The sequence below is a fragment of the Phaethon lepturus genome, unplaced genomic scaffold (genome assembly GCF_000687285.1).
Source record: "Phaethon lepturus isolate BGI_N335 unplaced genomic scaffold, ASM68728v1 scaffold20622, whole genome shotgun sequence".
Lineage (NCBI taxonomy): Eukaryota > Metazoa > Chordata > Aves > Phaethontiformes > Phaethontidae > Phaethon > Phaethon lepturus.
The window spans coordinates 13,306-39,698 of record NW_010521479.1 but is presented as its reverse complement, the minus strand read 5'-3'; the positions used below and the strand labels follow the sequence as shown (position 1 = coordinate 39,698).

Here is a 26,393-nt window from a genome sequence, read left to right as displayed (position 1 = left end):
CTGGCGGCTCCGGTGGTGGGGAAGTCAGGGTGAAGGGGGCGAGACAGGGATGTCAGGCCTGGTGGGCGGGCAGCCACGGCTGTGCAGCATTAGCAATAAGGCAAAGAATGTATTTTTCTCGTTTTACATTAAATTTTCTATCTAATAACTTCATTTCTCCGTCTTTCCCGTGTGGTAGATCACTTTTCCTTTCGCATACGTGGACTTTGTTTGCGGAAATGTTACGAGTTGTTTATTTTTACAATGTGAAGAGCTGTTTCTAAAATTAATATTTGCAGGTGGTTTTCTCCCTTTGAAGTCTTGCTAGCAGCAGGAACTAGAGTCTTCTTAAAGATTCAGTGCTGAAATTGCTTTGTCTTCTTAGACATGGAATGAATAGACATCTAGTCTCCCGTATTGTAAGAAAGTGACCGTATTTAAAAGTAGCTGAACTTTTGATGATAGTAAGCGGGAATCACCTTTTTCAGTTATTCTGAATTCTGCAAGCAGGTGGAGGAAACAGGAAAACCTGGGACAGTATTGCCTCTACAAAAAGTAGATTTAGGCATGGTCAGGCTATATCTTTTTGATTAGATCTTATACTGCTATTTTACAATTTAAAATAATGACTTACTTATACTACTCTTACGTTTCACAAAGTTGAGTGAGAGTGTAATAGTTATCATTTGTCTTTGTTTTCCAAAGCAGCTCAAAGGTACTGGAGAGATGGTTTTACTGTAATGGAGAGACTTGGGGACACTTTTTTTTTTTAAATCAGTCTGAAAGTATCTTCTAAATGTGTTCAGAACTACAAGCAGTTGCTTGTAAATATAATTTAAAATATAGAGAATTACAAATAGGTATATATTTTAACAGCAGATAACTTGTGATTTCAATAGGCAGCATTTATTTTCTGTAGATGCAAGTACTGAAACATAATTAATCCAAAATAGTGAAAATAAATAAAAGTGTGAGAGTGTGGTTACCACGGTCAAGTAAACTTGAAGGTTAAACAAAGATACGTTAATAGTCTAATTAGAGTCAGCATAAGGAAGATACCTTTTGCGATTAGAATGCCAGGTGAAAATGTCAGCTGGATAAATGACAATGATATAAGATCCCTCTTGATAGCTGCAACAAGATTTCTGGGCTTACAAAGAATTTGAAGAGTGGCTGTGTTTTTTGCAGATCCTCCACCTGTACAGCTGATTGTCCAGTTCTTGGAACAAGCTTCGAAACCATCAGTGAATGAACAGAATCAAGTCCAACCACCACCTGATAACAAAAGAAATCGCATTTTAAAACTTCTTGCTCTTAAGGTTGCTGCTCATTTGAAGTGGGATTTGGATGTATTAGAGAAAAGGTATAGTCTGTACATCTTCATGCTGAAATTACTAAACTGAAGTGTCTTGAGATACTTGTTTTAACAAATGAAAACCTGTGTTGCTCCCTTTTCTGACAGCATCTTTCTTACATTAAGAAGAGTTTTGGGTGTGATGACTGAAATCACGTTCGATTTAATCTGTGAGTTAGAAAAGGGTTTTGATAAAGGCAATGTCTGTGAGCAAAACAATACTGCTTAAAATTTAGAGAGAAAGAATAGTGGGTCTTAGGCATTAAGATGTGCACATCTAAACCTCATGAAGATTAATTTTAGATTGCCTTTTCTTCACTGACAAAACTAGCTTAAGTTTCCCCATTCTGACATGCTTGAAGTTAGAGGTCTTGCTCCAGTTTTGTTGATGTAAAGCACTCCATTTATCTGTGAACTAAGACACTGAACTGACTGTGGTTGAAACAGACAAACTCCACCTTTGCATTTTTCCTTTGAATTTTTTTAACCCAAATAGTTTCAGCTGCTGAATGGTCTGATGAAGTACAACAGTTGGGAACTTCACTCTGGCAGCGCTAAGCACATTAGGGAACTGCACTTTAGCAGTGTAAAATCTTAGTGGGGCGATACATGCCCTAGTTGTAACTTGTGTAGAATCATAGAATATTTTGGTTGGAAAAGACCATTAAGATCATAGATTAACAGTTGGACTCTAACACTGCCATGTCCACCACTAAACCATGTCCCTAAGCACCACATCTACATGGCTTTTAAATACCTCCAGAGATGGGGACTCAACAGGCTGGGCAGCCTGTTCCAATGCTTGACAACCCTTTTGGTGAAGAAATTTTTCCTAATGTCCAGTGTAAACCTTGAGGCCATTTCCTCTCGTCCTATCACTGGTTACTTGGGAGAAGAGACCAACACCCTCGTCGCCACAACCCCCTTTCAGGTAGTTGTAGAGAGCGAGGAGGTCTCCCCTCAGCCGCCTTTTTTCCAGGCTAAACATCCCCAGTTCCCTCAGCCGCTCCTCAGAAGACTTGTGCTCTAGACCCCTCACCAGCTTTGTTGCCCTTCTCTGGACACACTCCAGCACCTCAGTGTCTTTCTTGTAGTGAGGGGCCTGAAACTGAACATAGGATTCAAGTTGCAGCCTCACCAGTGGTCAAGTACAGGGGCACAATCGGTTCCCTAGTCCTGCTGGCCACACTCCTTCTGATACAAGCCAGAATGCCATTGGCCTTCTTGGCCACCTGGGCACACTGCTGGCTCATGTTCAGCTGGCTGTCGAGCAGCATCCCCAGGTCTTTTTCCACTTTGTGACCCAAGCGCAAGACCTGGCACTTAGCCTTGTTGAACCTCACGTAGATGGCCTCGGCCCATCAATCCTGCCTATGCAGATCCCTCTGCAGAGCCTTCCTACCCTTAAGCAGATTAACACTTCCACCCAATTTGGTGTCGTCTGCAAGCTTACTGAGGGAACACTCGATCCCCTTATCCAGATCATTGATAAAGATACTAAGCAAAACATTTGGCTTGCAGACACCGTGGAAGAAGAAAGTTCTTCATGAGACAAAACTTACACTGACTTTTGAATGTGTTAAAGTTTCTTTAAAAAAAATCATGCTATGTTGTCTTACTTCTTTTGAGCTGATCTGAAAGTTATATGTTTTTATGGTGTGTAGATTTTTTTTTAATTTCAGAAGTATTTTGAAAAAACTATATTCCTTCAAATTAGTGGTAGGGCTTTTTTCTTCCTATATACTTTTATTTATATTTCTCACTTGTATAATAATATTTTTGGTGGGGTTATTTTATAATGAGCAGTAAAAAGGCTTGCAGTGAGATGTCTTTGTGTTTTACCTATGAATTTCTCTTACTCTTTTCCCCCCAGTAAAATTTTTGTCACCTGTTAACATGTTATATTTATCTGCCTTAGTGAATTGTTGTGAGGTGGGATTACTGCTTGCCAAAGTACCTTTGCAAGATGCTGCACAACTGCAGAGAATGAACAGAAACCTTTTTTGTGGTTAGTTGTGAAAATACTGTATGGACAAAAGAATCTGGTATACAATAGGGGTTTTTTATATATACTTTAGCTTTGAAAGCAGATTTATGTGAGTGTGTACAAGAGGGCTTTTTTTCTTTTTTTAAAGACTGGTTCCCTTTTTGCAGGAGGAATTTATACTGACATTTATTCATGGTGTATTTTCTGTCTATTAGTACCTTTACTCTTAAAATGAAGGTATAATCCTGATTCAAAAATCGGCCTTACTGTATGATGCTCTTGGGCTGATTCTGGGTTCTGACAGGATTGTTTTGTCCATCTGTGGTGGGTTTTTTGAGAACCAACCTGAAGTAATTTCAACTACTAATTTAGCATCTTTATATAGTAGCTAGAGTTCTTGTTCTGTTAGCTCATGAAGCCTAAGATTGTTCTTAATTAAGAAACATGCTTTTATGTTTTTTAACTGATTATATCCAAAGGTTCAGTCATGGTAGTTAAAAGGGAATAAAATAACAGCTTGAGCCCAGCTGTTTTCTAAAACTGCTGTTACAAACAGTTGAATAATGTTCTACTCTTGCCAAAGAAAACAAGATTCCTGGACCTCACATAGTAAAAACAGTGTTTGTTATTTTAAAATAATAGCTTGATAACAGACCTGGAATCTGACATGACACAAGACCTAAATGTGTTAAACAGGAATTCTGGCTTTACCTACTAAAAATGTAGTTTCACTGGTTGTTTTCAGTGCTGCTTGCATAGAATGCAAATTTTTCATCTGGTCATAGGTACTTTGGCAGTAGACGATCACATCTAATTTCAAATAATGTCTGTTAGTAACAGTGTTTTAGTTGTGGTAAATTGTACCTCAAAAGCTTGGAGTCATGCAGTCCAGCCTGCATGCCTTCTCATTTTATCAAGGGAGGTTCTGTCCCAGCTAATGTGTATTTTACATAGCACAGCTTAGGTGCTCTACGGTGTTCTATTCTAGTTCCTGGTCTTAACTTCACTGTTTGCTAGTGGATGCTGCAGAAAGGGAGATAACAGCACAGAGAAAAGTTCCCTTTACATGAGTGAAATTCCATTTGCAATGGAAAAGTCAGTGTTTACCTTCTGGAAGTATGATCTGGGAATGCTTTGAAAAGAGTTTCTTATTAGTTGGGACCTGCTGTTATAGGTAACTGGATTAGTCTGGGGCTGTGTCTGTGTGGAGTAGTGCATAGTAGTAGTTCAGCTATCAGGGCAACCTTCCGCTTTGGCACACTGCTAATTCTGGTAATAATACCATGTCTAGAAAGCAGTCAGATACAGAGCATTTAATTATGCTAAATAAGCATACTACCCTTACTTCCATGTGATGTTAAGTAATAATATAGCACTGAATAGTAGTATATATTATTTAAACATTCCAGAAGTAGGATTACTATATGAAGTATCTGATTCTTTTTTTTTTTTAAATAGCTTGTCTGTTCCTGTATTGAACATGCTACTGAATGAACTCTTGTGTATCAGCAAAGTTCCTCCAGGAACTAAACATGTGGATGTAGACCTGTCCAGCTTGCCCCCAACCACTGCAATGGCAATACTACTCTACAACAGATGGTAAACTACTTTAAGGCAATAATCTTAAAATCATGATAGAACAAAACAATCTTTTCTTCTACCTATATATTTGTACATAGAAGGAGAAAGAATCTCAAAGTAGTAATAATTTTGTGATCTGTAGATAGGTTATAGTGAAGAGCTGAGTCTGAAAAGCTATTCTGCAGCTGGTTTTGTTCCCTAAAAAAAACAGTTAAGGTAGTGGTTTGAACTGTCACCATATAAAGATAAAAATCTTTCTGTCTTTTAGCTTTTTATGGACATAAGAGCATTTCTTAAAGACTAGATGTGCTCTTAAGTAGAGGATGTATTCTAATGGTATAATGTATCTGAAATGATAAACTGATATTTTTAAGAGCCATGTAATCTGCTTACTATGTTTCTGAGGCTAATACCATTCTTTGCTTAATTTTCTCCCCTCTGCAGGGCCATAAGGACCATTGTTCAAAGTAGCTTTCCTGTAAAGCAAGTGAAACCTGGTCCACCTCAGTTAAATGTGTAAGTTACAGGCATAATTCATTTGAAATTCATGTGTATTTTGTAATAAGAAATTTAATTTCTAAGTTGATTAAATCATGTTATTAAGATACAGTTGCTTAAAATGGCTAGTTGTAGCATGGAAAACTTGCATTTCTTTCAAATACATTCTTATTTTCATGTCAGACATGTTTGATACGTATATGTACTTGTCTGTCAGTCCACTCTTTCAATATGTTATTTTCTCTGTGACTTTGTAGAGGCATGAAAAATCATGGCAATTTGCCTAGGCAGAATACTTATTCCCTAGTTTAAGCAGCATACATTTCTTGCATCCTTTTAACTTATAGTAACTTGCTTAATACAGTTGTTTTATTATAGCAATTTGCTGCATTATGTATGATAACCTGAGAAATAATGAAGTATTTTAATTTGCTTCACGAGGCAATAAATTGTAATTTAATGTCAGTATTCATTTTGCACTATAGAACTTGTGTGGCTTCAGTTACAACCTGTTCTTGGAATTGACTTTTATGTTACAAATTTCTCTGATAAAGTTCGGAGTATCTCAGTGGTACTTTTCATGGGTTTTATGTTAATTTTATCCTCTAGTACTACACCATTCTTGTTTGATAGAGTCTATTAAATACGTTGATTAAAACTACTACTCCTGTCCTCATTTTACTATAAATCTTGTATTGTCCTATAAGTATCAGAGACAGATCATGAATCAATAAATTCTGTATGGGGAAATAATTTTAAAATAATTTTAGTATTTACTTAAACACATGAATACGCTTCTGCCCATGACACATGCTCAAGAAGATTTAAATACTGAAGCTTCAAGAGACTTGAGGCTGTGGAAGCTGGTTTCTTCATGATAGTTTTGCTAATATTAACAATCTGATTTTTAAAGAAAAAAGCAACGAAAACTTTCTAAGTTCCATTTTACTGAACCACATTCTCATCCTGTATTTCAGATGTAGATAGATAAGTACAGTCAGTAGTCCTACATAATGATGTTGAAAATGTAATTAAGCAAAGCTTACTATGAATTAATTGTTGTGGTCTAGAACATGAAGTAAAATAAGATGCAGGTTTGCTTTATAATTGAGATCTTGACCTCTTTTCTTTATTTTCCAGGATGAACCAGATGCAGCAAGAAAAGGAACTAACTGAAAATATTTTGAAAGTGGTGAGACTTCTTTCCCTTCTTATTTTTGCTTGAATTTACATGTAAATATGAATGAACAGGAAATAAACAACTGTATCACAATTTGGTTGGATTCAGTACATTCATATTTGCCACTTTGAGTATTTGCTACAGATCCACTGTGTGCGTTTTGGGCAGTGCTGTGTCTGCTGTGCATGGAGTATGGAATTTGTTTTGTGTGATTGAAGTACTCTTTCATCAGCCCATCGTTGGAGCCATATGAATTGAGCAAGCCTCTACAAAATCAGTATGTCATTAGTAATTACGACCATACCATGCTTGAGCTGCAAAATCATATGGCAGCAAAATTCAACATTTAAAACTTTTTTAAAAAGAATTCGGTAGCTGAATATCTCCTGTATGTAGCTTCCAACAGAATGCTAGTTGTGCCCAAAGCGTTTCCCTCTGAGGGAAGCAAGAAAGAGGAAGAACAAACCCTCTACTTCCATAAGTAGCCTAAGCTCATTTTCCTATTCTTGTACTACTTGGAATCAGTTAAAGAATTTGTATTACACATTTTCTACAATTTTTTACTTTTTCATATTTTTTCAAATAGATGAGCATGAATGATGTTTAACTGTGTTACCAATTCATCAGAATTTTTGAAAAAAATCTCGCTGTTCACATAGAAGCTGGTTTTGTTTCAGCTGTGAAATAATAACAAAATTTACAGTCTGACTGTTGCATGACTTGGTGCTCCAAAAATGGACAACAAGGTGTAGAAAAATTTTTTGTTTGAAGTGGAAGTAAGGGTTTGATCCTGTCTCTGAATATCTGAAACTGAAGTATAAGCCACAAAGTTCTTTATTGTACAAGAAATACAGGAGCAGATTCTAGACAGCAATAAGACAGGTGTATAAGGACAATTTTTTTTTACTATCTTTTTACCGTACTGTTACATTTCTACTGTTAATTTAAACCCAAAGCTAAACTCAAAACCAAGAGATTAATTTTTTCAATGCATTTGAACTGTTACAGTTGAAAGAGCAGGCTGCTGATTCCATCCTCGTCCTAGAAGGAGCACTTAAATTAAACAAAGATCTTTATGTCCACACTATAAGAACTCTGGATTTATTAGCGATGGAGCCTGGTATGGTGAATGGAGAGACAGAGAGTTCCACAGCTGGGCTGAAAATCAGTGCAGAGGAGCTACAGTGCCAGGTAGCCTACATTCTATACTGAAGCTTTCAGTTGGTATCTATTTCTTCAGACAAAGTGTAAAGTGTTAAGAAATATTTTTGAGATAGATTGCAGTATTTTTCTATTCATATTTCCTGTGTTCTTTTTTAATGCGAAGAGATACTATTGACTTCATTTTTACACTATTAGAACTTTTTTCAATACTGTAAATATTGTTGCTTACCCCCACCCCCCACCCTATTACATGGCAGGGGCAGTTTAGTGCTTTGTTTTTAATGATTATGTGGAAATTGTTCTGTAATTTTGTAATGCCTGTGCAGAATTACTCTTGCTGAGATCACAGATAAAGAGGAAACAATTGCAATATGTGGGGAAAGTTATGCAGTGTATGTTGGTACATACGTGTACGTGTAAGGTTTGAGCTGAAATACTTAATCTTGACTTTAAAAGTTTTATAAATTTCCAAGATAATGCATTTTATATCAATGGTATTTGCAGGTTTGCTATGATTTGGGTGCAATCTATTTTCAACAAGGATCTACAAATGCAGCTGTTCATGAAAATGCTAAAGAAAAGTTTTTCAGAACAAAGGAATTGATTGCAAAGGTAATGAGTGTTTTATTGGCATGTGTGTTCAACTCTTCTAAAAAAAACCCAACCTTGTCTAAATTATTGTTTCCTCCTTTAGCAATTTAATACCTGTTAATGGTACACAAGGTCTTTAAAGAAACTTCATGGGATTTTGACAACAATTTCTGTTTTTTCACACTATGCCTTGTTTGAAATTACCTTAATCATCTGCAATATATTGCTGCTTTATTCCACATTTTCTAATGAATGGGCTCTTACACAAATTGTATTGATGAATGAAACACAAGAATAACATCTCCAGTGCTGATACTAACTTGACTGAACAGTACGTTCTGTGTCCCTTGTGGTATTTGGATTGCAGTGTTGTGTTTTTGAGGAAGGTAACCATATAGCACTTCCTATTCTTTTCTTATTTAACGTCCCCTTGGAAGTTAGATGGTCTATGTTCTGACCTTGTAAAAAATACAACATTTTAATTTACAACTAAAGTATGCTTCCTTTTTTTATTTTGCTTCATATTTGTATTCCCACAACTGTAAAACTCTGATTTTTTTTTTTTTTTTTAATTTATTTAAATAGACAAAGCATGGTCTAAGCTCTAAAGAGCACATATAAAAGTATTGAAAAAGTGGTGTGTGCACACACATTCTTTTGTTTTGCTGTTTCTTGGGAAAATAGCGAGTCTCTGTGTTTCTGAATTAAGCTTACGTTTCATAATATTTTGGCCACTAAGATTTGATTAACTCTTATTTATCAGAATGGTTCATCATCACTTCATTTTACCATCGATGAAGAACGGTTAGCTGGGTACTGTCAAGCTTGTGGAGTTCTTACCTCGTCTTCTGATGATGCATCTCAACAGGCAACTCCTTATAGTCAAATCCATAGCTGTATGAAATCTGGCAACTATCAGGTAGGGTGCTTAAGTAAACCCACATATATTTGAGGTTTTTTATCATTCCATGTGGCTGATTCCACCTGAACTGATAGGGATTTTAATAAATTTAAGTGTTTCAGTTGACCATTAACATGCTGTTTTAGAACACATGTATATAGGAATGTAATATAATCTGATATATAAGATTAAAATATCTTGGATTCCGTACAATGTAAATAATTCCCACTAGCTGATGTACGGAGTTTTCAGGTAGAATCTAATTCTTTGCGTTTCAGGGCATGTTGCTGCTGAGATGTGCAAGTTTGGGGGTTTTTTTGCTGTGTTTCTCTGATGCTAGAGAACTTTGTTGTTGTTCAGTCCTTTTCTGTCTGTTTAATAAATTTTTGTATTACATACAGGTGTAAGCTGCTTCTGCTAGTTTGATCATTTTTACCAGATAAAAAAAATTACCTTAGCTGTATCTTTTACATTATCCATTGACTATTCCAACTGTGTTTGTGTTATAGGACTTAGTAAAGATATTCCTTGAAGATAATCTAACCCTCAGTTTACCTGTTCAGTTCAGGCAATCAGTGCTGAGAGAACTCTTCCAAAAAGCTCAACAAGGGTGAGATATTAAATAATGATCTGTTCAGTGATGATGAAGAGCAATTTTCATGATTTTTATGGTTTTTGTGGAAAGTATACAAAATCTTCTAACAACAAATTACTTCCATCCAAAAAACTTTAGACTATTGCTAACAGAAGTAAAGGCTGAACTACATCTTCCAGCTAAAGAGCTATGTTGTGATGTATCTCACTGTGGCCATATTTGGGGAAAAAATTAATGAGTCTTAACACTTACATGAATAAATCAGTGAAGTGGTAAATCATAAAGTGGTAAAAGTCATAACTGATCTTGTGTGTGTGTGTATGTATATATATTAAAAAAAAAATACAACTAAGTTAATGCCTCTTTAGAGGTCTTTGAAAACTTGAAGCCAAAGCTGGTCAGGCTAACCGTACTAAGCAGTAATATTGTAGGAGATGTGTACTTCATTGGGAACACGAGCGGGGTAGTTGTCTGGGATTAGGAGCCTTGTGCACTGATGAACTAGCCCAGGCCTGAAGGATTAGTATGGGACATTTGTAACAAGAAGAAATTTATAATAAGCAGGGAGACTTTGGCATGTTACAAGGGCAGTTTGTGGATGGCTCCCAACTGAGAAACTTTGAGTGTATGGCTGCATCCAGTATTCAAACTTTGTAGGCATTTGAATCAGGGCTATGTGGAAAGCATCTCCATATAATCATAATGATAATTCTTCTCTAAAGGGAAGATGCTTACAAGTATTTCAGTTCAAGTAAGAGAGGCTCAGTTTTCCAAACATGCATATGAGGAAAAAGAAGTGTCAGTGGTGACAGCCTCTTGGTGACGGCCTCTTGTGTAACAGCTTAATAGTTAACTGAGTTCACTTCAGACAGAGAGGAGTCAAATAAACATCTCTTAGAAGAGGATCTTAGAGGCTGTAGCTTAGTACTGTGCAGGGATGTTTTCATCTCTGATACGGCTGATATGGAGTGCCTTCAGTGATGAGTACTGGACAGGGAAGGATGGAGGAGCATGACTTTGCAATCTAGTTAAGGCACACAGAGAAGGATTAGTTATTATTAGAGAAGGATAGGTTCTGGTAATTTGTTTTGACTTTTGTCCAATGATTGTGTATTCTGAGATGCATAAATATTCCTGATTGGGCTGTCATCCATGCTTAGGGCGCGCTTGCCAAGAACTGATGCACCTTTGTGTCAGCCACACTGCTCTAGTTGGAGTTCCAGTGGTGCTCAGGCTGAAGCAAGAATGAAGCCTGCATGTGAAAAAGAGCTGGGCGCAGGGAGGGAATTATCTTTTTAAAAAAAATGAGGTCCTGGGTAAACTTAAGTAGATCCTGAATAAAGTTTTTCAGAGTGCAGCCTTGGACAGAGGCATGTCCTCCAAACTTGTCTTGGGATCTGGCACCTGGTGCTTTGCTGTGATACAACTCTGTGTTTGTCAGAGAAGTTCTGTGATCTTTGGTTTTGTGTTCATGCAGGAACGATGCTCTGGATGAAGTTTGTTTCAAAGTCTGCGTGTGCAACACAGTCTGCGATGTATTGCAGGGTCGAACAATTGATATTCAGTTTTGTCAACTGTTCCTGAAACCCAGCAAAGAGAAAATCGACTTCCTCCTTGAGGTAAGAAATTATCTGAAATTAGAAGGGGAAACGGTGTTTAGTGAGATATCTCTTTCCCCATATAACCATATTATTGTTGCAAGTAATGCTCAAAGTTCTGAAGCAAAAAACAATACTTTGTAAGGTAACTTCTCAAACTTTGTTCAACTTCTTTGCAGTTAGTACAGTTACTCTGTGTAATCAGTCTTGCATCTATGTTTATAGCTCTGCTTCCATCTGTTGGGGAGGAACCAATGTTGCTTCAGCTTGGATTTGAAGTTGCTGCAATTCCTGACATCATTAAATCATATAGAGAAATTGTTGAACATTTGTTTTCAAGGAACAAAGAAACAAATTCTCCAAGACAGAGATACTAGATAATGAAGTATCTGTTGAAGAGGACCACTTTCCCTTGCCAGCTTTGTTGTAAAAGTTAGCATGTCATGAAATGATCCCGAGTTACTGTATGTGTGAGACTTAAAAAGGTTTGTTGAGGGCAACAGTTTAGGAAATTATTATTGCTCAAATGCAACTTATTCCTCGTGTTGCTTAGCTGTTATTTTCATATCTTCTTTGCTTAATTTGAGCCTTGACTTTTGCTTGGCTCTTCAAGCACGTGTCAAAAATTGACTGACAGTACACTGTACTCAGAGGAAGCAAAAGCTGTTCCATGAACTGCTCATATTAGGACTTAAACATATTTCTCAAAAAAAAAAAAGTTTCTTGCAAGCTTGCAATTAAATTCAGCTGTCTAGTTATCTTCCAACTACTGCTTTTTTTTTTGACTGTTAGTCCTAGTGAACGTTATGGTTTTACACTCAGGAATGGTTCATTTTTAAACTCATGTAAAATGGCTTTGTTACATATTTAATGATCTTGTGAGGCTGACTAATACTGTGGCACTCAGTGTCAGCACACCCGAGTATCAGAGGAACAGGAAAAAGGGATGTGAATGGTGTCTGGGGGAAGAGCCCAGTGGTCTGAAACAGCCTATCTTGTGTACAGGTTGAAAGAAACTCTGATCCCTCTGTGATGGCTACAGTGCTTGTCAGATAACTTTGTTTCCTCCCCTGAGAGAGAGGGTTACTGCCTGATACTTATTGCGAATCAGAAAATTGGGCAGTAACACTGTTACTAAATATTTTCTAAGTTCTAAGGGGCTGCTTAATTATTTTACTGCTTTCTTTCCCAGGTTTGTTCAAGATCAATAAACTTGGAAAATGCTTCTGAAGTGTTGAAGAGAAAAATGGCAGCATTTCTCAAGTACGTACCCATATTAAGATAACATGAATTTACACTTTCTAAGCAATGTAATCCAGCACAATAAATGTTTTGAGAACTTGTAACTGGAGAAATAAGCAGCTTCTTCCTGCTAACGTATTAACTTTTTCATTTGTTTAGAAACCTGTGTTTGGGTTTGGAAGATCTTCAGCTTGTCTTTATGATTTCATCTCATGAACTGTTCATAAAACTGCTGAAAGATGATGAACGGAAGCTGCTTGTTGATCAAATGCGGAAGAGATCTCCTCGAATCAACCTGTGCACAAAACCTGTGACTTCTTTTTATGATATCCCAGGTAATTTTCACAGCAGTTTCATTAACTTATATGCAGGCAGTTACCTGTTTCCATGCTTGAGGTTACTGTGTGCAGGTCTGTTCTTGGAAAAAGTTTGGAGAGAATGTTTTCAGAGAGAACACTTCCCATTTGTAGTTGGTGAATGTCCTGCTTGTTCAAGAAGGTGGCTGTTATTTGTTTGTGTCTCAACTGAGTATAATAGATATGCTCAAGTGAATGTGTCTTAGTTGACCGAATGAAAGAGAGGTGTGGCACTTGGTTTGATCCAAATCTAGCTGCGGTGACTGTTCCCAGAAAGGGCACCCTGCCTCTGGGCTTAGACCAGCACTAATGCTTGTCTGACTCTGTGATGAGCTGGACACAGGAGTGCCATCTGGATGGAGCTTTAAACCTACCAGAGTGAAACCCAGATCTTTTTGTCTAGTTCATTTCCCAGATATAGTTGGCTGGCTGTGCAGCTACACAAGTCGAAGCTAACATAAGAGGTGCCACATAGTGACTGGAGCTGGAAAGAACTTACCTTTTCAGTTTTGATACAGTCTTGCATTGACTTAAACCAGTTGTGAAAATGCATATTTTCACTAAGACAGTATATGAACAGTACTGTTTTGGTGCCAATCTTGGAATCATAGAATAGTTTGGGTTGGAAGGGACCTCTAAAGGTCATCTAGTCCAACCCCCCCTGCAATGAACAGGAACATTTTGAACTAGATCAGGTTGCTCAGAGCCCTGTCCAACCTGACCTGGAATGTTTGCAGGGATGGGGCAGTTACTACCTCTTTGGGCAACCTGTGCCAGTGTTCCACTACAGTCATTGTAAAAAAGTTTCTTCCTTCTAGCTAGTTAAAATCTGCCCTCTTTCGGTTTAAGCCATTACCCCTTGTCCTATCACAACAGGCCCTGGTAAAAAGTCTGTCCTCATCTTTCTTACAGGCCCACTTTAAGAACTGGAAGGCTGCAAAAAGGTATCCCTGGAGCCTTCTCTTCTCCAGGCTCAACAACCCCAACTTTCTCAGCCTGTCCTCACAGGAGAGGTGTTCCATCCCTCTGATCATTTTGGTGTCCCTCCTCTGGACCTGCTCCAGCAGGTCCATGTCTTTCCTGTGCTGAGGGCTCCAGAGCTGGACGCAGGACTCCAGGTGGGGTCTCACCAGAGTGCAGTAGAGGGGCAGAATCCCCTCCCTCGACCTGCTGGCCATGCTGCTTTGGGTGCAGCCCAGGATGTGATTGGCCTTCTGGGCTGTGAGTGCACATTGCTGGCTCATGTCCAGCTTTTCCAATCTTGAACCTGTTGCTTCACTGTAGCAAGGACAAGGGAATACTCAGAGCTGCTGGTGAAAGAAGAGGAGGCACCACAAGTAGCTCTTTAGGTCAGGGCAGCTGGAAAGCCAGCACAAGGTGTTTGTGGTAGGGCATGAAAGGATGTATGGGGCCTACAAAAGTATCAATGTATCTGCTGTTCTTACTGTGTTATGTTGAAAATGTTATATACTAAAGAAATGTAAGCATGTACATTAAGAACAAATGCTCTGGGGACCTAATTGCTTTTCTTCTAGCTTCAGCAAGTGTCAATATTGGCCAGCTTGAACATCAGCTCATATTGTCAGTAGATCCTTGGAGGATTCGCCAGATCTTAATTGAGTTGCATGGTATGACTTCAGAACGCCAATTCTGGACAGTTTCGAATAAGGTAATTTATTTCATGTGGTCACGAGAGAGTGTAATTCAAGGACTGGTTAGGTATCATACTGCAACGAACAGTAAACGCTTTTGTCATAGGTCCTTAATGTGATTTCCCCTCTGCCCCCTCTGCATAGTGGTGGTCTAGTAAGAATGATGATACGTATCTAAACTTACATTCTCTATGAAAAGTATTACAACAAAATGTATAACCATTATTTTAAGGAATTACTGGCTGTGTCACAAGCTTTCCTTGTGAGGAAACAAATTTCTGTAGTGTTTGCTCTCAGTGTTCTGACTAGTTAGCAATATTATTTTAGTTTAAATTCCTGTAATTAAAAGCTGGGAGCAGGAGAGGGGAAGAGAATTTTTTTAAGTAAGGATTTCTTGTTTTATTTGTGTTTTTCCTCCCAGTTATTGCATATTCAGAGTAGGAATGAAGTAGGGTAGCTAGCCATTTTCATGGTACTTTTATGAGAGCAACACATTACTTCCGATGAGAAGTAAAAATGAAATACTTGAGTTTTGTTTTTAGTGTTTTAAGCAGTGGTGTGAATTCTAAAATCTGTTTCTGTGCAAATGTCCTATGTATTTCTCTCCCAGTGGGAAGTACCAAATGTTTACGGCAATGTTATTTTAGGAATCAAAGACAATCTGACTAGGGATTTGGTCTACATCCTTATGGCGAAGGGTTTACACTGCTGTGCAATTAAGGTGAGCAAGCCATGTGAAGTTACCGGTGAGTTAGTTTGGGCAATTGAATCTTAACAACACTGAAAATATGGAAAGCCCTTTTTGAGAAAAAAAAAATTGAAAAACTGTGAGGTGAGGGAGATGTAGTAACAGGCTCTGTGTGTCATATAATGGTTAAATATTTCTGTCTCAAAGTTCCCTCAGTGCAGCAAGGATAATGGCTTTCCAGTGAGCTGGGCCTGGAGATAATCAAAACTTTGTATGAATGAAGTTATGATGTACTAAATCACATTGCATCTAAACCAGCAGTGATTTGACTTACTGATAAGTGCTGTTCTTTTTGGCTGTTTCACATAAGGAATTTATTAGAATGCTGGTTTATTTGCCTTGTAATGGACAATACTGTAGTTTGCTAAACTACAAGGTAAAACGGAACTGTACCTAATATGTCAGTTGTTACTTCTGGTATGTTTCTGCTCAGACTTCTTGTTTCGTTTGAAAAATCTGGAACTGTTGGAATTGTTAAGCTCGCTAGCAAGTCCAAAGGACTCAAAAATGTAAATGGCCATTGTAAGATGCTTGAGCAATGCTAACGATAATGGATGCTGAGGCTGGTTCAGCCAGGATAGAGCTGAACAGCACTTTAACTCTTAGCCTTTTCCCTTATGAATCCATTAGGAACCATTAATGCATATCCTCTTTATTGCAGGATTTTGTCCATGCGAAACAGCTTTTTGCTGCTTGCTTGGAGCTTGTGACAGAGTTTTCTCCAAAACTCCGTCAAGTCATGCTGAACGAAATGCTACTTTTGGACATTTACACTCATGAAGCTGGAGCTGGTGTTTCTGGAGAGCGTCCTCCTTCTGATCTTATAAGCAGAGTCCGAGGATATTTGGAAATGAGAGTACCTGGTAAGTACATTTCTGTCTTCCTTGGGACTCAGTAAAGCACAAAGCCTGAAAGAAAGGGGAAAAAAAAACCAAAACAGATTTGTATTGTAGATCTACCATTTAGGTGTATAATTGGAAAAACAGTAGTGAAGTTTGACACTGGTTTTCGTGAGTCCTTAGAAGTTTGGTTAGTTCTTAGAAGGTGGAAATGAAAACGGCAACATCATGATGCCTATGCATTGCTAAACACTGACAGTCTCTGTTTAGTGCCGCTTAAAGGACTTTGACAGGATAAACATGTCTGTGTTTTTACCTGAAAAGTTTTTGCTAGTTGTTAAAGCAGTCTACATGGCTTCACACTGTGGGAGTAATGTAGTACTGTTGTGGTTGGAGGAAGCTATTGTTGCTCCTCATTTTCAGAGGTAAAGTCTCTTGTAGGGCTAAGCATCGTGTCTTTCTGTGATAGAAGATGTGGAAAAGAAATGGCTAATTAGAGGAAATGGGTTTAGCTTGGTTTCATATAAAGCAGTGTTTTAAAAAAAAAAAAAAAGTTAAGCAAAGAACCACTTTTCTTCCAGATATTCCTCTTCGACAAGTTATAGCTGAAGAATGTGTTGCCTTCCTGTTAAACTGGCGTGAGAATGAGTATTTGACCATGCAAGTTCCACTACCTCTGGTTCAAACTAATCCTTATGTGAAGGTAATGAGCGCTCAGTCTCAAAGCCTTCTCAGGCTGTAAGTGACACTTTTCCTGTTGAAGTCTTTTGTACTTTTAAAAGCATGTACCCTTCTGTCTCAAGAGTGGTGGGTTTTGTGGCTATAATGAATTAAGTCTCATGTAGAAGGCAGCGAGGCTAAGCAACAAGCGTGTTTGACGATTGGCAAAGACATGGAGGCTGTGCTGCAAGAAAGATCTTGGCCCTTTTTGGCTGCCAACTAGGAAAGACAGGCAATGAAGCTGGATGCAGATCATATTACAGGACATATTCATTTTTGGCCTGCTCTGCTTACCTGTGGTATTTTCTAATTTCCATTTTGAGGTTCAGCTGTTTCTGTATAGCAGAGGGTGCCAGTTTCTGTTCAGATTAATTATTATATGAAAGTTAAGGGAGTTTTAGGGACATAGTCTTTGTAAAACTGTGTTTTACAGTTTTCAGGTTTTATGTAATATATTTAAGTAGAGTGTAAAGCTTGTTTTCTGAAGCCTGTAGTAATGAAATGTACCCTAAGGAAACTAATAAAAGGAAAAATCCTCTATTGTTTAATTCCTGTCTTCCAGGTTCCTCATCAGTGTCCTCTGCTGCAAAGTTTAGTCACATTGCTTTGTTTTTTGTAACTTAACACCACTTGCTTAGCCATTTTTAATACCAATAATTCCTTTCCTGTAGTCAATATTTAGAGAAGCTGTAGTTACTGTATTTTTTTTCTCTTGCATTGCATAGCTGGGACAGTTGCTGGCTGCTACATGCAAAGAACTTCCAGGTCCCAAAGAAAGTAGACGGACAGCTAAAGACCTTTGGGAAGTCGTTGTACAAATCTGCAGTGTATCCAACCAGCACAAACGGGGGAATGATGGCAGAGTCAGTTTGATAAAACACAGGGAGTCTACACTGGGCATTATGTACAGGTGTGTTCTCTTAAATGATTTTTGAAGATTGCTTGAATTGTGTATTTGACCTCATGTTTCCTTCAAGAACTGTCTGGATTCCACTATCAGAGTGGCGGCAGCAGCTAAAGATCTCTGCCGAGTGAACAATCCGCTCACTGGCGGTGTTGGGTATTAGCGGTGATGTGTCAGTTTTCCTTTTCAGAGAGAGAAACAGAGTATATGGGATTCAGGCCAACATACAGACACCAAAGAATACATGCCTGTGCCTCCATTGTAATCAGGGTAGATCTAGTAAAGTCAATGGCATCGAGATGGCAGTTTAGCTGACTGATTAGAGGTGTCTGCTTTATATCGAATACAATTTCTCTGCAGCCTCCACTGACTGTATCACTTAACTACTTTTATAACTGTATTAACAGCTAGCTCACAGCATAGGTGTCTACACTTAGCTTAAGGTTGCTGAATGTAAAGCTAGAGGTTATTCAATCTTGAAATGAAATTCTAGTTCAGCTGAGCCCCTGGAGAGAGGAAAAGGAAGAAAATACTGTTGTCTGGAGTAATTTTCACTGTCAGTTACCTAACCTCTCCCAGCCTTAGCCTTAATTGACCGATTGATTGATTCAGGACTCTCTGAATTGTCCTCTCAGTAAGTGCTTTCAGCCTGTTCTTAAGTCCAAGCCTGATTATAAGCTGCCTATTATAGTACATTTTGGAATGTATGATGATATTGAACAGCTTTCCATGTTAAAAACTGGAAAAGGTTCCTCAGTCAAACTACTTGACTGTTTCTTTGCCTTTCTTGAGCTAACCAAGTTAATGTGTGCCTAAAGGCTGTCTGCTTTTGCTTATAGAATCATAGAATCATTAAGGTTGGAAAGGACCTCTAAGATCATCAAGTCCAACAGTCAACCCAACACCACCATATCCACTAAACCATATCCTGAAATGCTATGTCTACACATTTTTTGAACAATTCCAGTGATGGTGACTCCACCACTTCCCTGGGCAGCCTGTTCCAATGCCTGACCACTCTTTCAGTAAAGAAATTTTTCCTAATATCCAAGCTGTTGCTGTGGGGTGGGTGGAAGAGGGTGTGTGCTTGCTGTAGGTTTCAGTCGTATACTCTGGCAAGGAGAAGGAAGCAGTACAAATGTGCTACTCTAGGATACTGAATGTTTTCCAACCCCTCCGATTCAAACAGTAAAGGGCAGTGACCTGCTGTTATGGAAAAGAAGTACTGCAACCTTTTCCAGACAGGCTGTGCTTGTCTGGATTTTCCTGTGGTGACAATTTCTGATGTGGCATGACAAGGAAATAAATCAATGTGCATTATAAATGATTAAATGTGTAACCTCTTCTGTAAGCCTCTAGGTCATTGTTGCAATTCTAGCTTGGACAATTACAGTACAGGTCAATTGCTTTCCCTTTTAGAGCAAATGGTTGACTTACTCCAAGTGGTTTTCCTGCCCTTGATAGCGCGACAGAATAAGTGTTACCTCTTATTTAACCTGTTTTAAATGTAAAAGTAAAACTTGGCAGTGGCTGTATTAAAAGTGAATGACCTGCTTGAGTATATTCACTTATATACCCTACATTTGTAAACTTAGAGGTGAAGGAGTATTTTGGTGGGTGAAGAATTTGCTTTACTGACTCTTCTTGGCAGTGTATTAAGTTTGCATATATTCTTTGCTGTGGACAGTTACTTACATTTGTGTCCCTAATTTAGGAGTGAATTGCTGTCCTTCATCAAAAAGCTTCGGGTAAGTTATAGTGGTCTTAAGCATGTGTTTGCAACCAGAACTTTCTTTTGGTATAATATTTTTCTGGACTTTTCCACTGTTGAATTCAGAAAATCTGATAGCTATACAGGTGTTTTACATGGCTGAAGAACTCCTGAATTTGCTATACCTGCCATACAGCAATGTGGAATAGCTTACAAAAAAAAAATGATCCTGAATTCTGACAGTGGAGGTCTGTTAACATGAGGAGTATATTTTATTCCAGCTATGACGGAGCAAAGCATTCCTTTTGGAGTGAGAAGGAAGCTGCTACTTGCATTGTAACTAAGCAGCAGAAGCAAGAGAAAGGGAAATTGTTTTATAGCTTGTAGATTTGAAAATACTTAGAAAGATGTAGTATACCTAGCTTAAGTTTAAGGCTAGGCAGTAGCCACAGAAACTATAACATAAAGATGTGTAAAATCTAAGTAAAGTTTATATCCAAGGAATTATTAAGAAAAATCTGAAGTAATTAACGACTTCCTGCAGAAACTTTCTTGCAGTATTCCTGTGTTGCAGGATTCTTAACACAATATTGCCCTATTTCGAGAGGAAATTATAATAATGTCAGAACTTCTTATATACCTTGAAAGCTTAGGGAAGAAGGTAGGGTTTTGTTGGTTCATGGGAATACTTCTTTTTTTCCCTTTACAGGAACCATTGGTTTTAACAACAATATTGTCGCTGTTTGTCAAGCTTCATAATGTTCGGGTTAGTATATACCATAAACGTCTTACATGGTTTTCTTGAAATGTTTCTCTTTATAATTTCTCTTACCATTTTTCTACTCTTAGGAAGATATTGTGAATGATATTGCAGCAGAGCACATTTCCATCTGGCCCTCATCCATCCCCAAGTAAGAAGATAATTAAAAGTACAATTTTCAAAATTCATGTTTAAGTAATTGGTTTGGTTCCAGTTACTGTGTATTAGTTATCGTGTGTTAGTGTGATTTCTGTCATGTAAGGGCATCGCTGACCCCCATTCTGTTTGTGGGCAGATTGCATGGTAGTTTTTGCTCATAACTTGATTGTCCTGATGGAGATGCAGTTACAAGAAGCTGAGGGGTTTCTTAGCTGTGTGCTTCACTGAGCTATATGTAACCATGTGAACTAAATAATATTTTAATACAAAATAACTAAGATTGTTTAAGGTGTGTTTGAATAACTGCCAAAACACTAAGTGACATATAGTACGTATTGATTTGCAAGCTAGTTCCACAAGTTTCCAGAGATTGCTGTCTCTGGCCATTTATGCAGACACTGTGATAAATTTGTAGTGGTTTCAGGTGTTGCCTTCATACTTCTTGAAACTGAGACCATGTATTCTTGCACAGAACCCTTTTATGGTGGCAGCCATAGATGAAGTCCTGACTTTTTGTCCAAGTCTGTGAAGGGTGTATTTGTTCTGTCAGATTTACTGTATTGAAATGATTCAACGGTAGTCTTAGTCAACACTAAATCTTTCCTGGAGTTATTTTTGCTTGACGCTTAATGCAGGGTGCTTTGGACTTAAACTAGATGTGAAATCAGATTACTGTTTAAAAAAACAAAACAATTGTTTAGGAATTAATTTTGTTCCTTTTGTTTTCCCTTTAGTCTGCAGTCAGTGGACTTCGAAGCTGTGGCTGTTACAGTAAAAGAGCTAGTCAGCTATGCATTGACTATCAACGCAAACAACCACTTCTGGTTAATTATTCAGGCAGATATTTATTTTGGTAAGAGAAACCAATGTCTGTTTTTAGCATGTGTGTAGGGATACCTTGCTTCTCTGAGATTTGCCTGACATAACCCTCTTTGTATTTCCTCTTAAGTAAAGAAGCTTAAGTGATACATGGACTTAAAATCTTTCAATGCAATGGTGTAGGTGAATTTGTCTGTGAGGTTTATCTAAGCCCACAGAGACGCTGAGCTTTCGATGGCTCACAAAGACTTGCTTTGAGGGTAAGGGAAACCTCACTGTAAGGGTCATCATTAACTGCACTTTTTTAGTGGGTGGTAGTTGGCCCTTAAGTGGTACAATTAATGTAAATCCCTAACATTCAAGTTTTTTATTAAATGAATGGGAAGTTGTGTGAATAGTGCTTACTTTTAAATGTGGAGACCATCTTCACTGGAGCAGAAGGCAAGCAGAGTAGAGAGGATCTGTATTTTAAATAGGGAAATATCTAGGACTTCTAAATGATGGAGCATGAACTCCTGATCTGGTATTGGTTGCGAAGGGAAGCTCTTCCCTTTCTGTCCTCACCTGCCACTTCCCCACTACTTGCCCTTGAACCTCAGTTGAGGCCAGAGCAGCCAGAAGAATTGGGACATCAAGAATTTTGGATTCTGGGCACCATGACGTGCACCCAACTGTACCAGGGCAGCGGTTGCCTGGGGAAATCTTGCCCAGCCGATGTGATAGTACGCTTTGTTAAATCATTCCCCAATCTAGAGTCAGTTCCTGGGCCTTACTTTAGTGTGTGAGTAAAGACAGTGCAGAGAGGGAGGTGCTGAAGAATGAACTTTCAGAAGATAGCCAGACAAGTATGGTACTACCTGGTGTATGTGCTAGGGAAGGATCTGGCCATAACCATCCTCACAGGTAGTTGGGCATTTCTTCCACTTAAATTATCTGTTGAGACCACTCTAGTGAAATTTAACATTTAAGCCAGACTGTTCTTTTCTGGCAATAAAACAGGTTATTGTGCTGTGCCTCTGCCATCTATTTGCTAGTGCTTTGGGCTATTGCAGGAGGCAAGGTGCATGTTTCCAGATCACTTTTTTTTTTTATACTCTTTTTTTTAACTGGAAGGTGGTATGTGGTGTGCAGTAAGATGTAGTGGAGAAATCCTAGCCTTCCAAAGGAGATAAATTTGTCTAGAAGATGCTTTATAACCCTTGGGATGAGGGGAGGGGTTTTAATCCAGTGTTTAGGGCTGTCACCGTGGATATGGGAGAGTGATTCAAGGTTATAAACTGTCGGTATTTACTGCTTGTGCAAAGCAGCACAACATCCCAGAAGGAGCGTGTTTGTGAAGGACCCTCAGAAGCTGGTAGCTGAAAGAGCAACAGCTGGAGCAATCCTGGCATGTGTCAGGTCTGTGTTTCAGAAGCAGCGTGGCCAAGCAGACTGTTGTCACTGCAGAGCCCCTGAAGGCTGTCTGCATGTCAGCTCAGTAAGGACTGACTGGGAGTAAAACTGGTGCTGAACCCTGAGGTGTGTGTAGTGGCATCGGCTGGCCCCCTCTAGCTGGTGCGGGTTAAGTCCTTCACTACTGCCCATGTGCTAAGTTCAGTGAAGGCAAACTTCTTTTCCATGCTAAGATTGATGGATTCAGGATCAAATACCTGAAAAGTAAAAAGCAATTCTCAAAAGGCGGAACTTTGCCTGTGTTGCTAGTTTTCGTGATTGTGTAGTCTTCTATCGCTGTTATACCACCTCCTGTGTGGCTGTGCTTTTTAAACAATGATAAGCAAGTCACTTTCCCAGTAGAATTCTGCTACTAAGTATATGTATCTATTAATTCTATAAGTATTTGATCTGAGTCTTAGGAATAACTGCTATGTTTACTTTTTAAGACCCTATTTTGCTTTTTTCCATTGCAGCAACAAATCAGTATTCAGCAGCCCTTCACTATTATCTACAGGCAGGAGCTGTATGCTCAGACTTCTTTAATAAGATGGTACCACCAGATGTGTACACAGACCAGGTGAGGTAAAACGGAATTTAGATGTACAAAAATATCTCTTTGGATTCAGTCAGCATCCAAATTCTCTGTAGAGACAAAACTGCTAAACACACACACACGTTCCTGTAGCCTGTAAGATTTGTGTATCTTGATGCATTTAGGGATATGAATCCTCATAGATCCATTTTTCTTTGCTTGTTGCTTGAAGGCTGTAGAAAATCTGAAGGTTCGCCTTTGCTGAAGCACAGAAGGCTTTCCTCTTAGTTCATAGAGACTGAGTGTGCAGGGCTACCAGCTGGGAAAGCACCGGTACTGGACTCTGGTGTGGTAGCGAGCAAATGAAAAAGCTGGGAGTGCATGCTAACCCCATGGTGTGGCGATTCCCCCAGCCCATCCCTGCAGGGCTGCAGCCTGTTGTGCAGTGCCAGGCAGGTGGACCAGCTCAGGACAGCACAGCAGCTCTGGCTCTGCCTCACCAGCTCTGCTGGAGTGCTGACCCAAGCCTCCAGCCGCTGGAAACATCCAGCTCCCACTGCACTGCTTGGTGCTGGTGTCACATGGATGGACCCTGCTTGCTTCCACCTACCATGTGGATGGACATAAGCGTATTGTCTAAATGCTTCGGAAATACTGTTTGCTCTAGCTAACACAGGGGAGAGCCAGGAATATGGATCACATTAGCAGTGAGATCCAGACAACATTAGCTCCTTTTCACACACACGCTGGTATTTTTTTCCCAGGCTCTGACAGTGAGCAGAGCTGTGTTGCAGTGCTGGGCAGGGTTGTCTGGAGTTGGGTAGGACTGTAACTTTACTGCTGTCGGAGCGTGCCAGAGGTATGGCACTGTACATAGTATGTACCTTGTGTACTTTGCAAGTTGATGTAACAAGTGGCTTGTCACTTGCAAGTGGGCTGTGAGTGAGAATCCCTTCATAATTCTGTGTTTTGGGGGGAATCATCAGTCCCAGCCACAGCATGTTCTGTTCACACCCCAATCTAAATTGTGCCTTGTGCCGGGACTCCTGGTCTGGGACCACTGTACTGTGCTGTCCCACAGCAGCCCTGCTGCTTGCCAGGGCCCGTCTGCTGTGGCATGAGGGTTTTTGTCCATGAGCCCACTTGCAGTGCTGTTCCCACCCAGGTCAGGACTTTTCTGTGGGTGGTAGGAGATAAAAGTGAAGCTTTTTAACGGACAGCAGCCCTCTCTCCTGTCAGAAGCACAGTGCTGTGTTCTGTAGTGCACATCATATGCTTGGGAAGTCTTGGAATTGATGACATTGTTGGGCAGGGGTTAGAAGAATGTAGATATTTAGCTGGTCCCTGTGTTATAAAAAATAAAACACCTGCTGTTTGTGTTGCAATACTAGGCATTTCAAAACTTGTGTTTTGTTTTTTAACCATTCTGTAGGTGATAAAAAGAATGATCAAGTGTTGTTCTTTACTCAACTGTCACACCCAGGTAAGAGGTGAAACATGGCATCAAGTAAAATGTTTGTTTATAAATATTTCGATGTTAAAAGGGGGGGGGGGTAAGCTTTCTAAAAAGTAAAATGGGATCCAACTTTGCTTGCAAATGCAATCTGCAATTAAAGAGATTTTGTTGTTGTTACTGTTGCTTCTAGGGTGCTTAAAAGGACCCAAATTAATGAGTAAATAAACCTGTATTTGGAAGTGTCGCAAAAGGTAGAAATAGTGTGTTGGGGGGGCATCCCACTTCTGTTTTGGGATATAGATGATTTTGGTTTGGGGTTGGTTTTGGTGGAGTTGAGAGAGGGTATGGTATCTGTGGGGTGGCATTGGGAACCTGGCCTTGTTTGTCATAACTGTGTGCAGCCATGATTGTTTGGTGGGATTGTTCATTCAAAAGTAACAAGTCTTCTTACAATCAGAGCCTAACAGAAAGAACTATTAAATGTGTTTAGTAACCTGGAAGGCAGGTCAGTCCCTTCAGATTTGAGTAAGAACCCTTTTTCTTCCTTTTAGCTGTTACTGTTCTTGGTATTTCAGAGTTGTGTATGCTCTTGCAGTTCAGGTGCTCAGAACTTGCTTACTGTGGAAACAAGCATGTGGTTAGGTCTGGAACTGGGGTGGGATTACTGAGGCATGTTGTGGAAGATTTCAGTTTTTGGGGAATTAAGGCTGTGAAAATTGCCTGTCTTTCCTTCCAGGTAGCTATTTTGTGTCAGTTCCTCAGAGAAGTAGACTATAAAACTGCATTTAAGGCACTGCAGGAACAGAACAGGTAAATGGTACACTGAAGTTTATCAACATGCACACACAATCTGTGAATATGTTAGATGTCCTAGCCTGTGTTCTCTTACAGTCATGATGCCATGGATTCTTATTATGAATACATCTGGGATGTCACCATCTTGGAGTATTTGACATGTATCCTTTCACTAGAATATGCCTACAGAAAGCTCATACTGGATGTTCATAGCTGGAAAAAGTCTGTTTCCTACCCTAGTGTCTTTTCTTGACTCACCCTCAGATCTCCACCACAAAAGAGGTGAGACAGACAAGCGGCAGATAGCGGTAAGTTAACGCAGGGTGCTTTGGGGTAGGCGGTTCCCTTAGCATGTCGTTCCCTCCTTGAAACAAATGCCCACTTCCAGTTTTACTTTCATTGTGTATTAATTCTTGCTATGGAGGCCGGGTGGTGGTGGGGTGGCAGAGCATGTTACAGAAAAAACACCCATTGAGCCAGTGCTGAAAATGCCTTCTAATAAAGCAGCTTTATGGGAGTGAGTGGTGTAGTGACATCCCCTCCTTTGTTTTCAGATAAAAGCCATTGGCCAGACAGAGCTGAATGCCAGTAATCCTGAGGAAGTCCTGCAGCTTGCTGCACAGAGAAGAAAAAAGAAGTTTCTTCAAGCAATGGCAAAACTTTACTTCTAGGTTAATGCTGGTAGACTATTATAAAATGTGTAGAAGTGGAAAAAAAAATCTTTCAAGACTTTATTTTTTAAATTCATTTAAATTTTTATACAACATTTACAGCCTAGTATCTTTCTTTTTAGAAATAGATGAAATCTTATAATAAACCCCTTATTTTTACAAACTGT

General features: G+C 39.1%; 1 protein-coding gene across 1 annotated transcript; it reads left to right on the top strand.

Moving 5' to 3' along the window:
* Positions 1-1,166: 1,166 nt before the first annotated feature.
* Positions 1,167-26,393, top strand: INTS8 (integrator complex subunit 8). The gene is made up of 26 exons (XM_010281549.1): positions 1,167-1,342; positions 4,779-4,919; positions 5,346-5,417; positions 6,540-6,591; positions 7,588-7,770; positions 8,248-8,355; positions 9,098-9,253; positions 9,745-9,845; positions 11,308-11,449; positions 12,621-12,691; positions 12,830-13,005; positions 14,562-14,695; positions 15,289-15,399; positions 16,088-16,289; positions 16,847-16,968; positions 17,711-17,895; positions 19,604-19,637; positions 20,310-20,366; positions 20,450-20,511; positions 21,254-21,372; positions 23,246-23,349; positions 24,737-24,787; positions 25,497-25,570; positions 25,652-25,716; positions 25,820-25,863; positions 26,110-26,393. The coding sequence occupies exons 2-26, from the start codon at positions 4,801-4,803 to the stop codon at positions 26,224-26,226; spliced, it is 2,661 nt and encodes an 886-aa protein (XP_010279851.1). The 5' UTR covers positions 1,167-1,342; positions 4,779-4,800; the 3' UTR covers positions 26,227-26,393.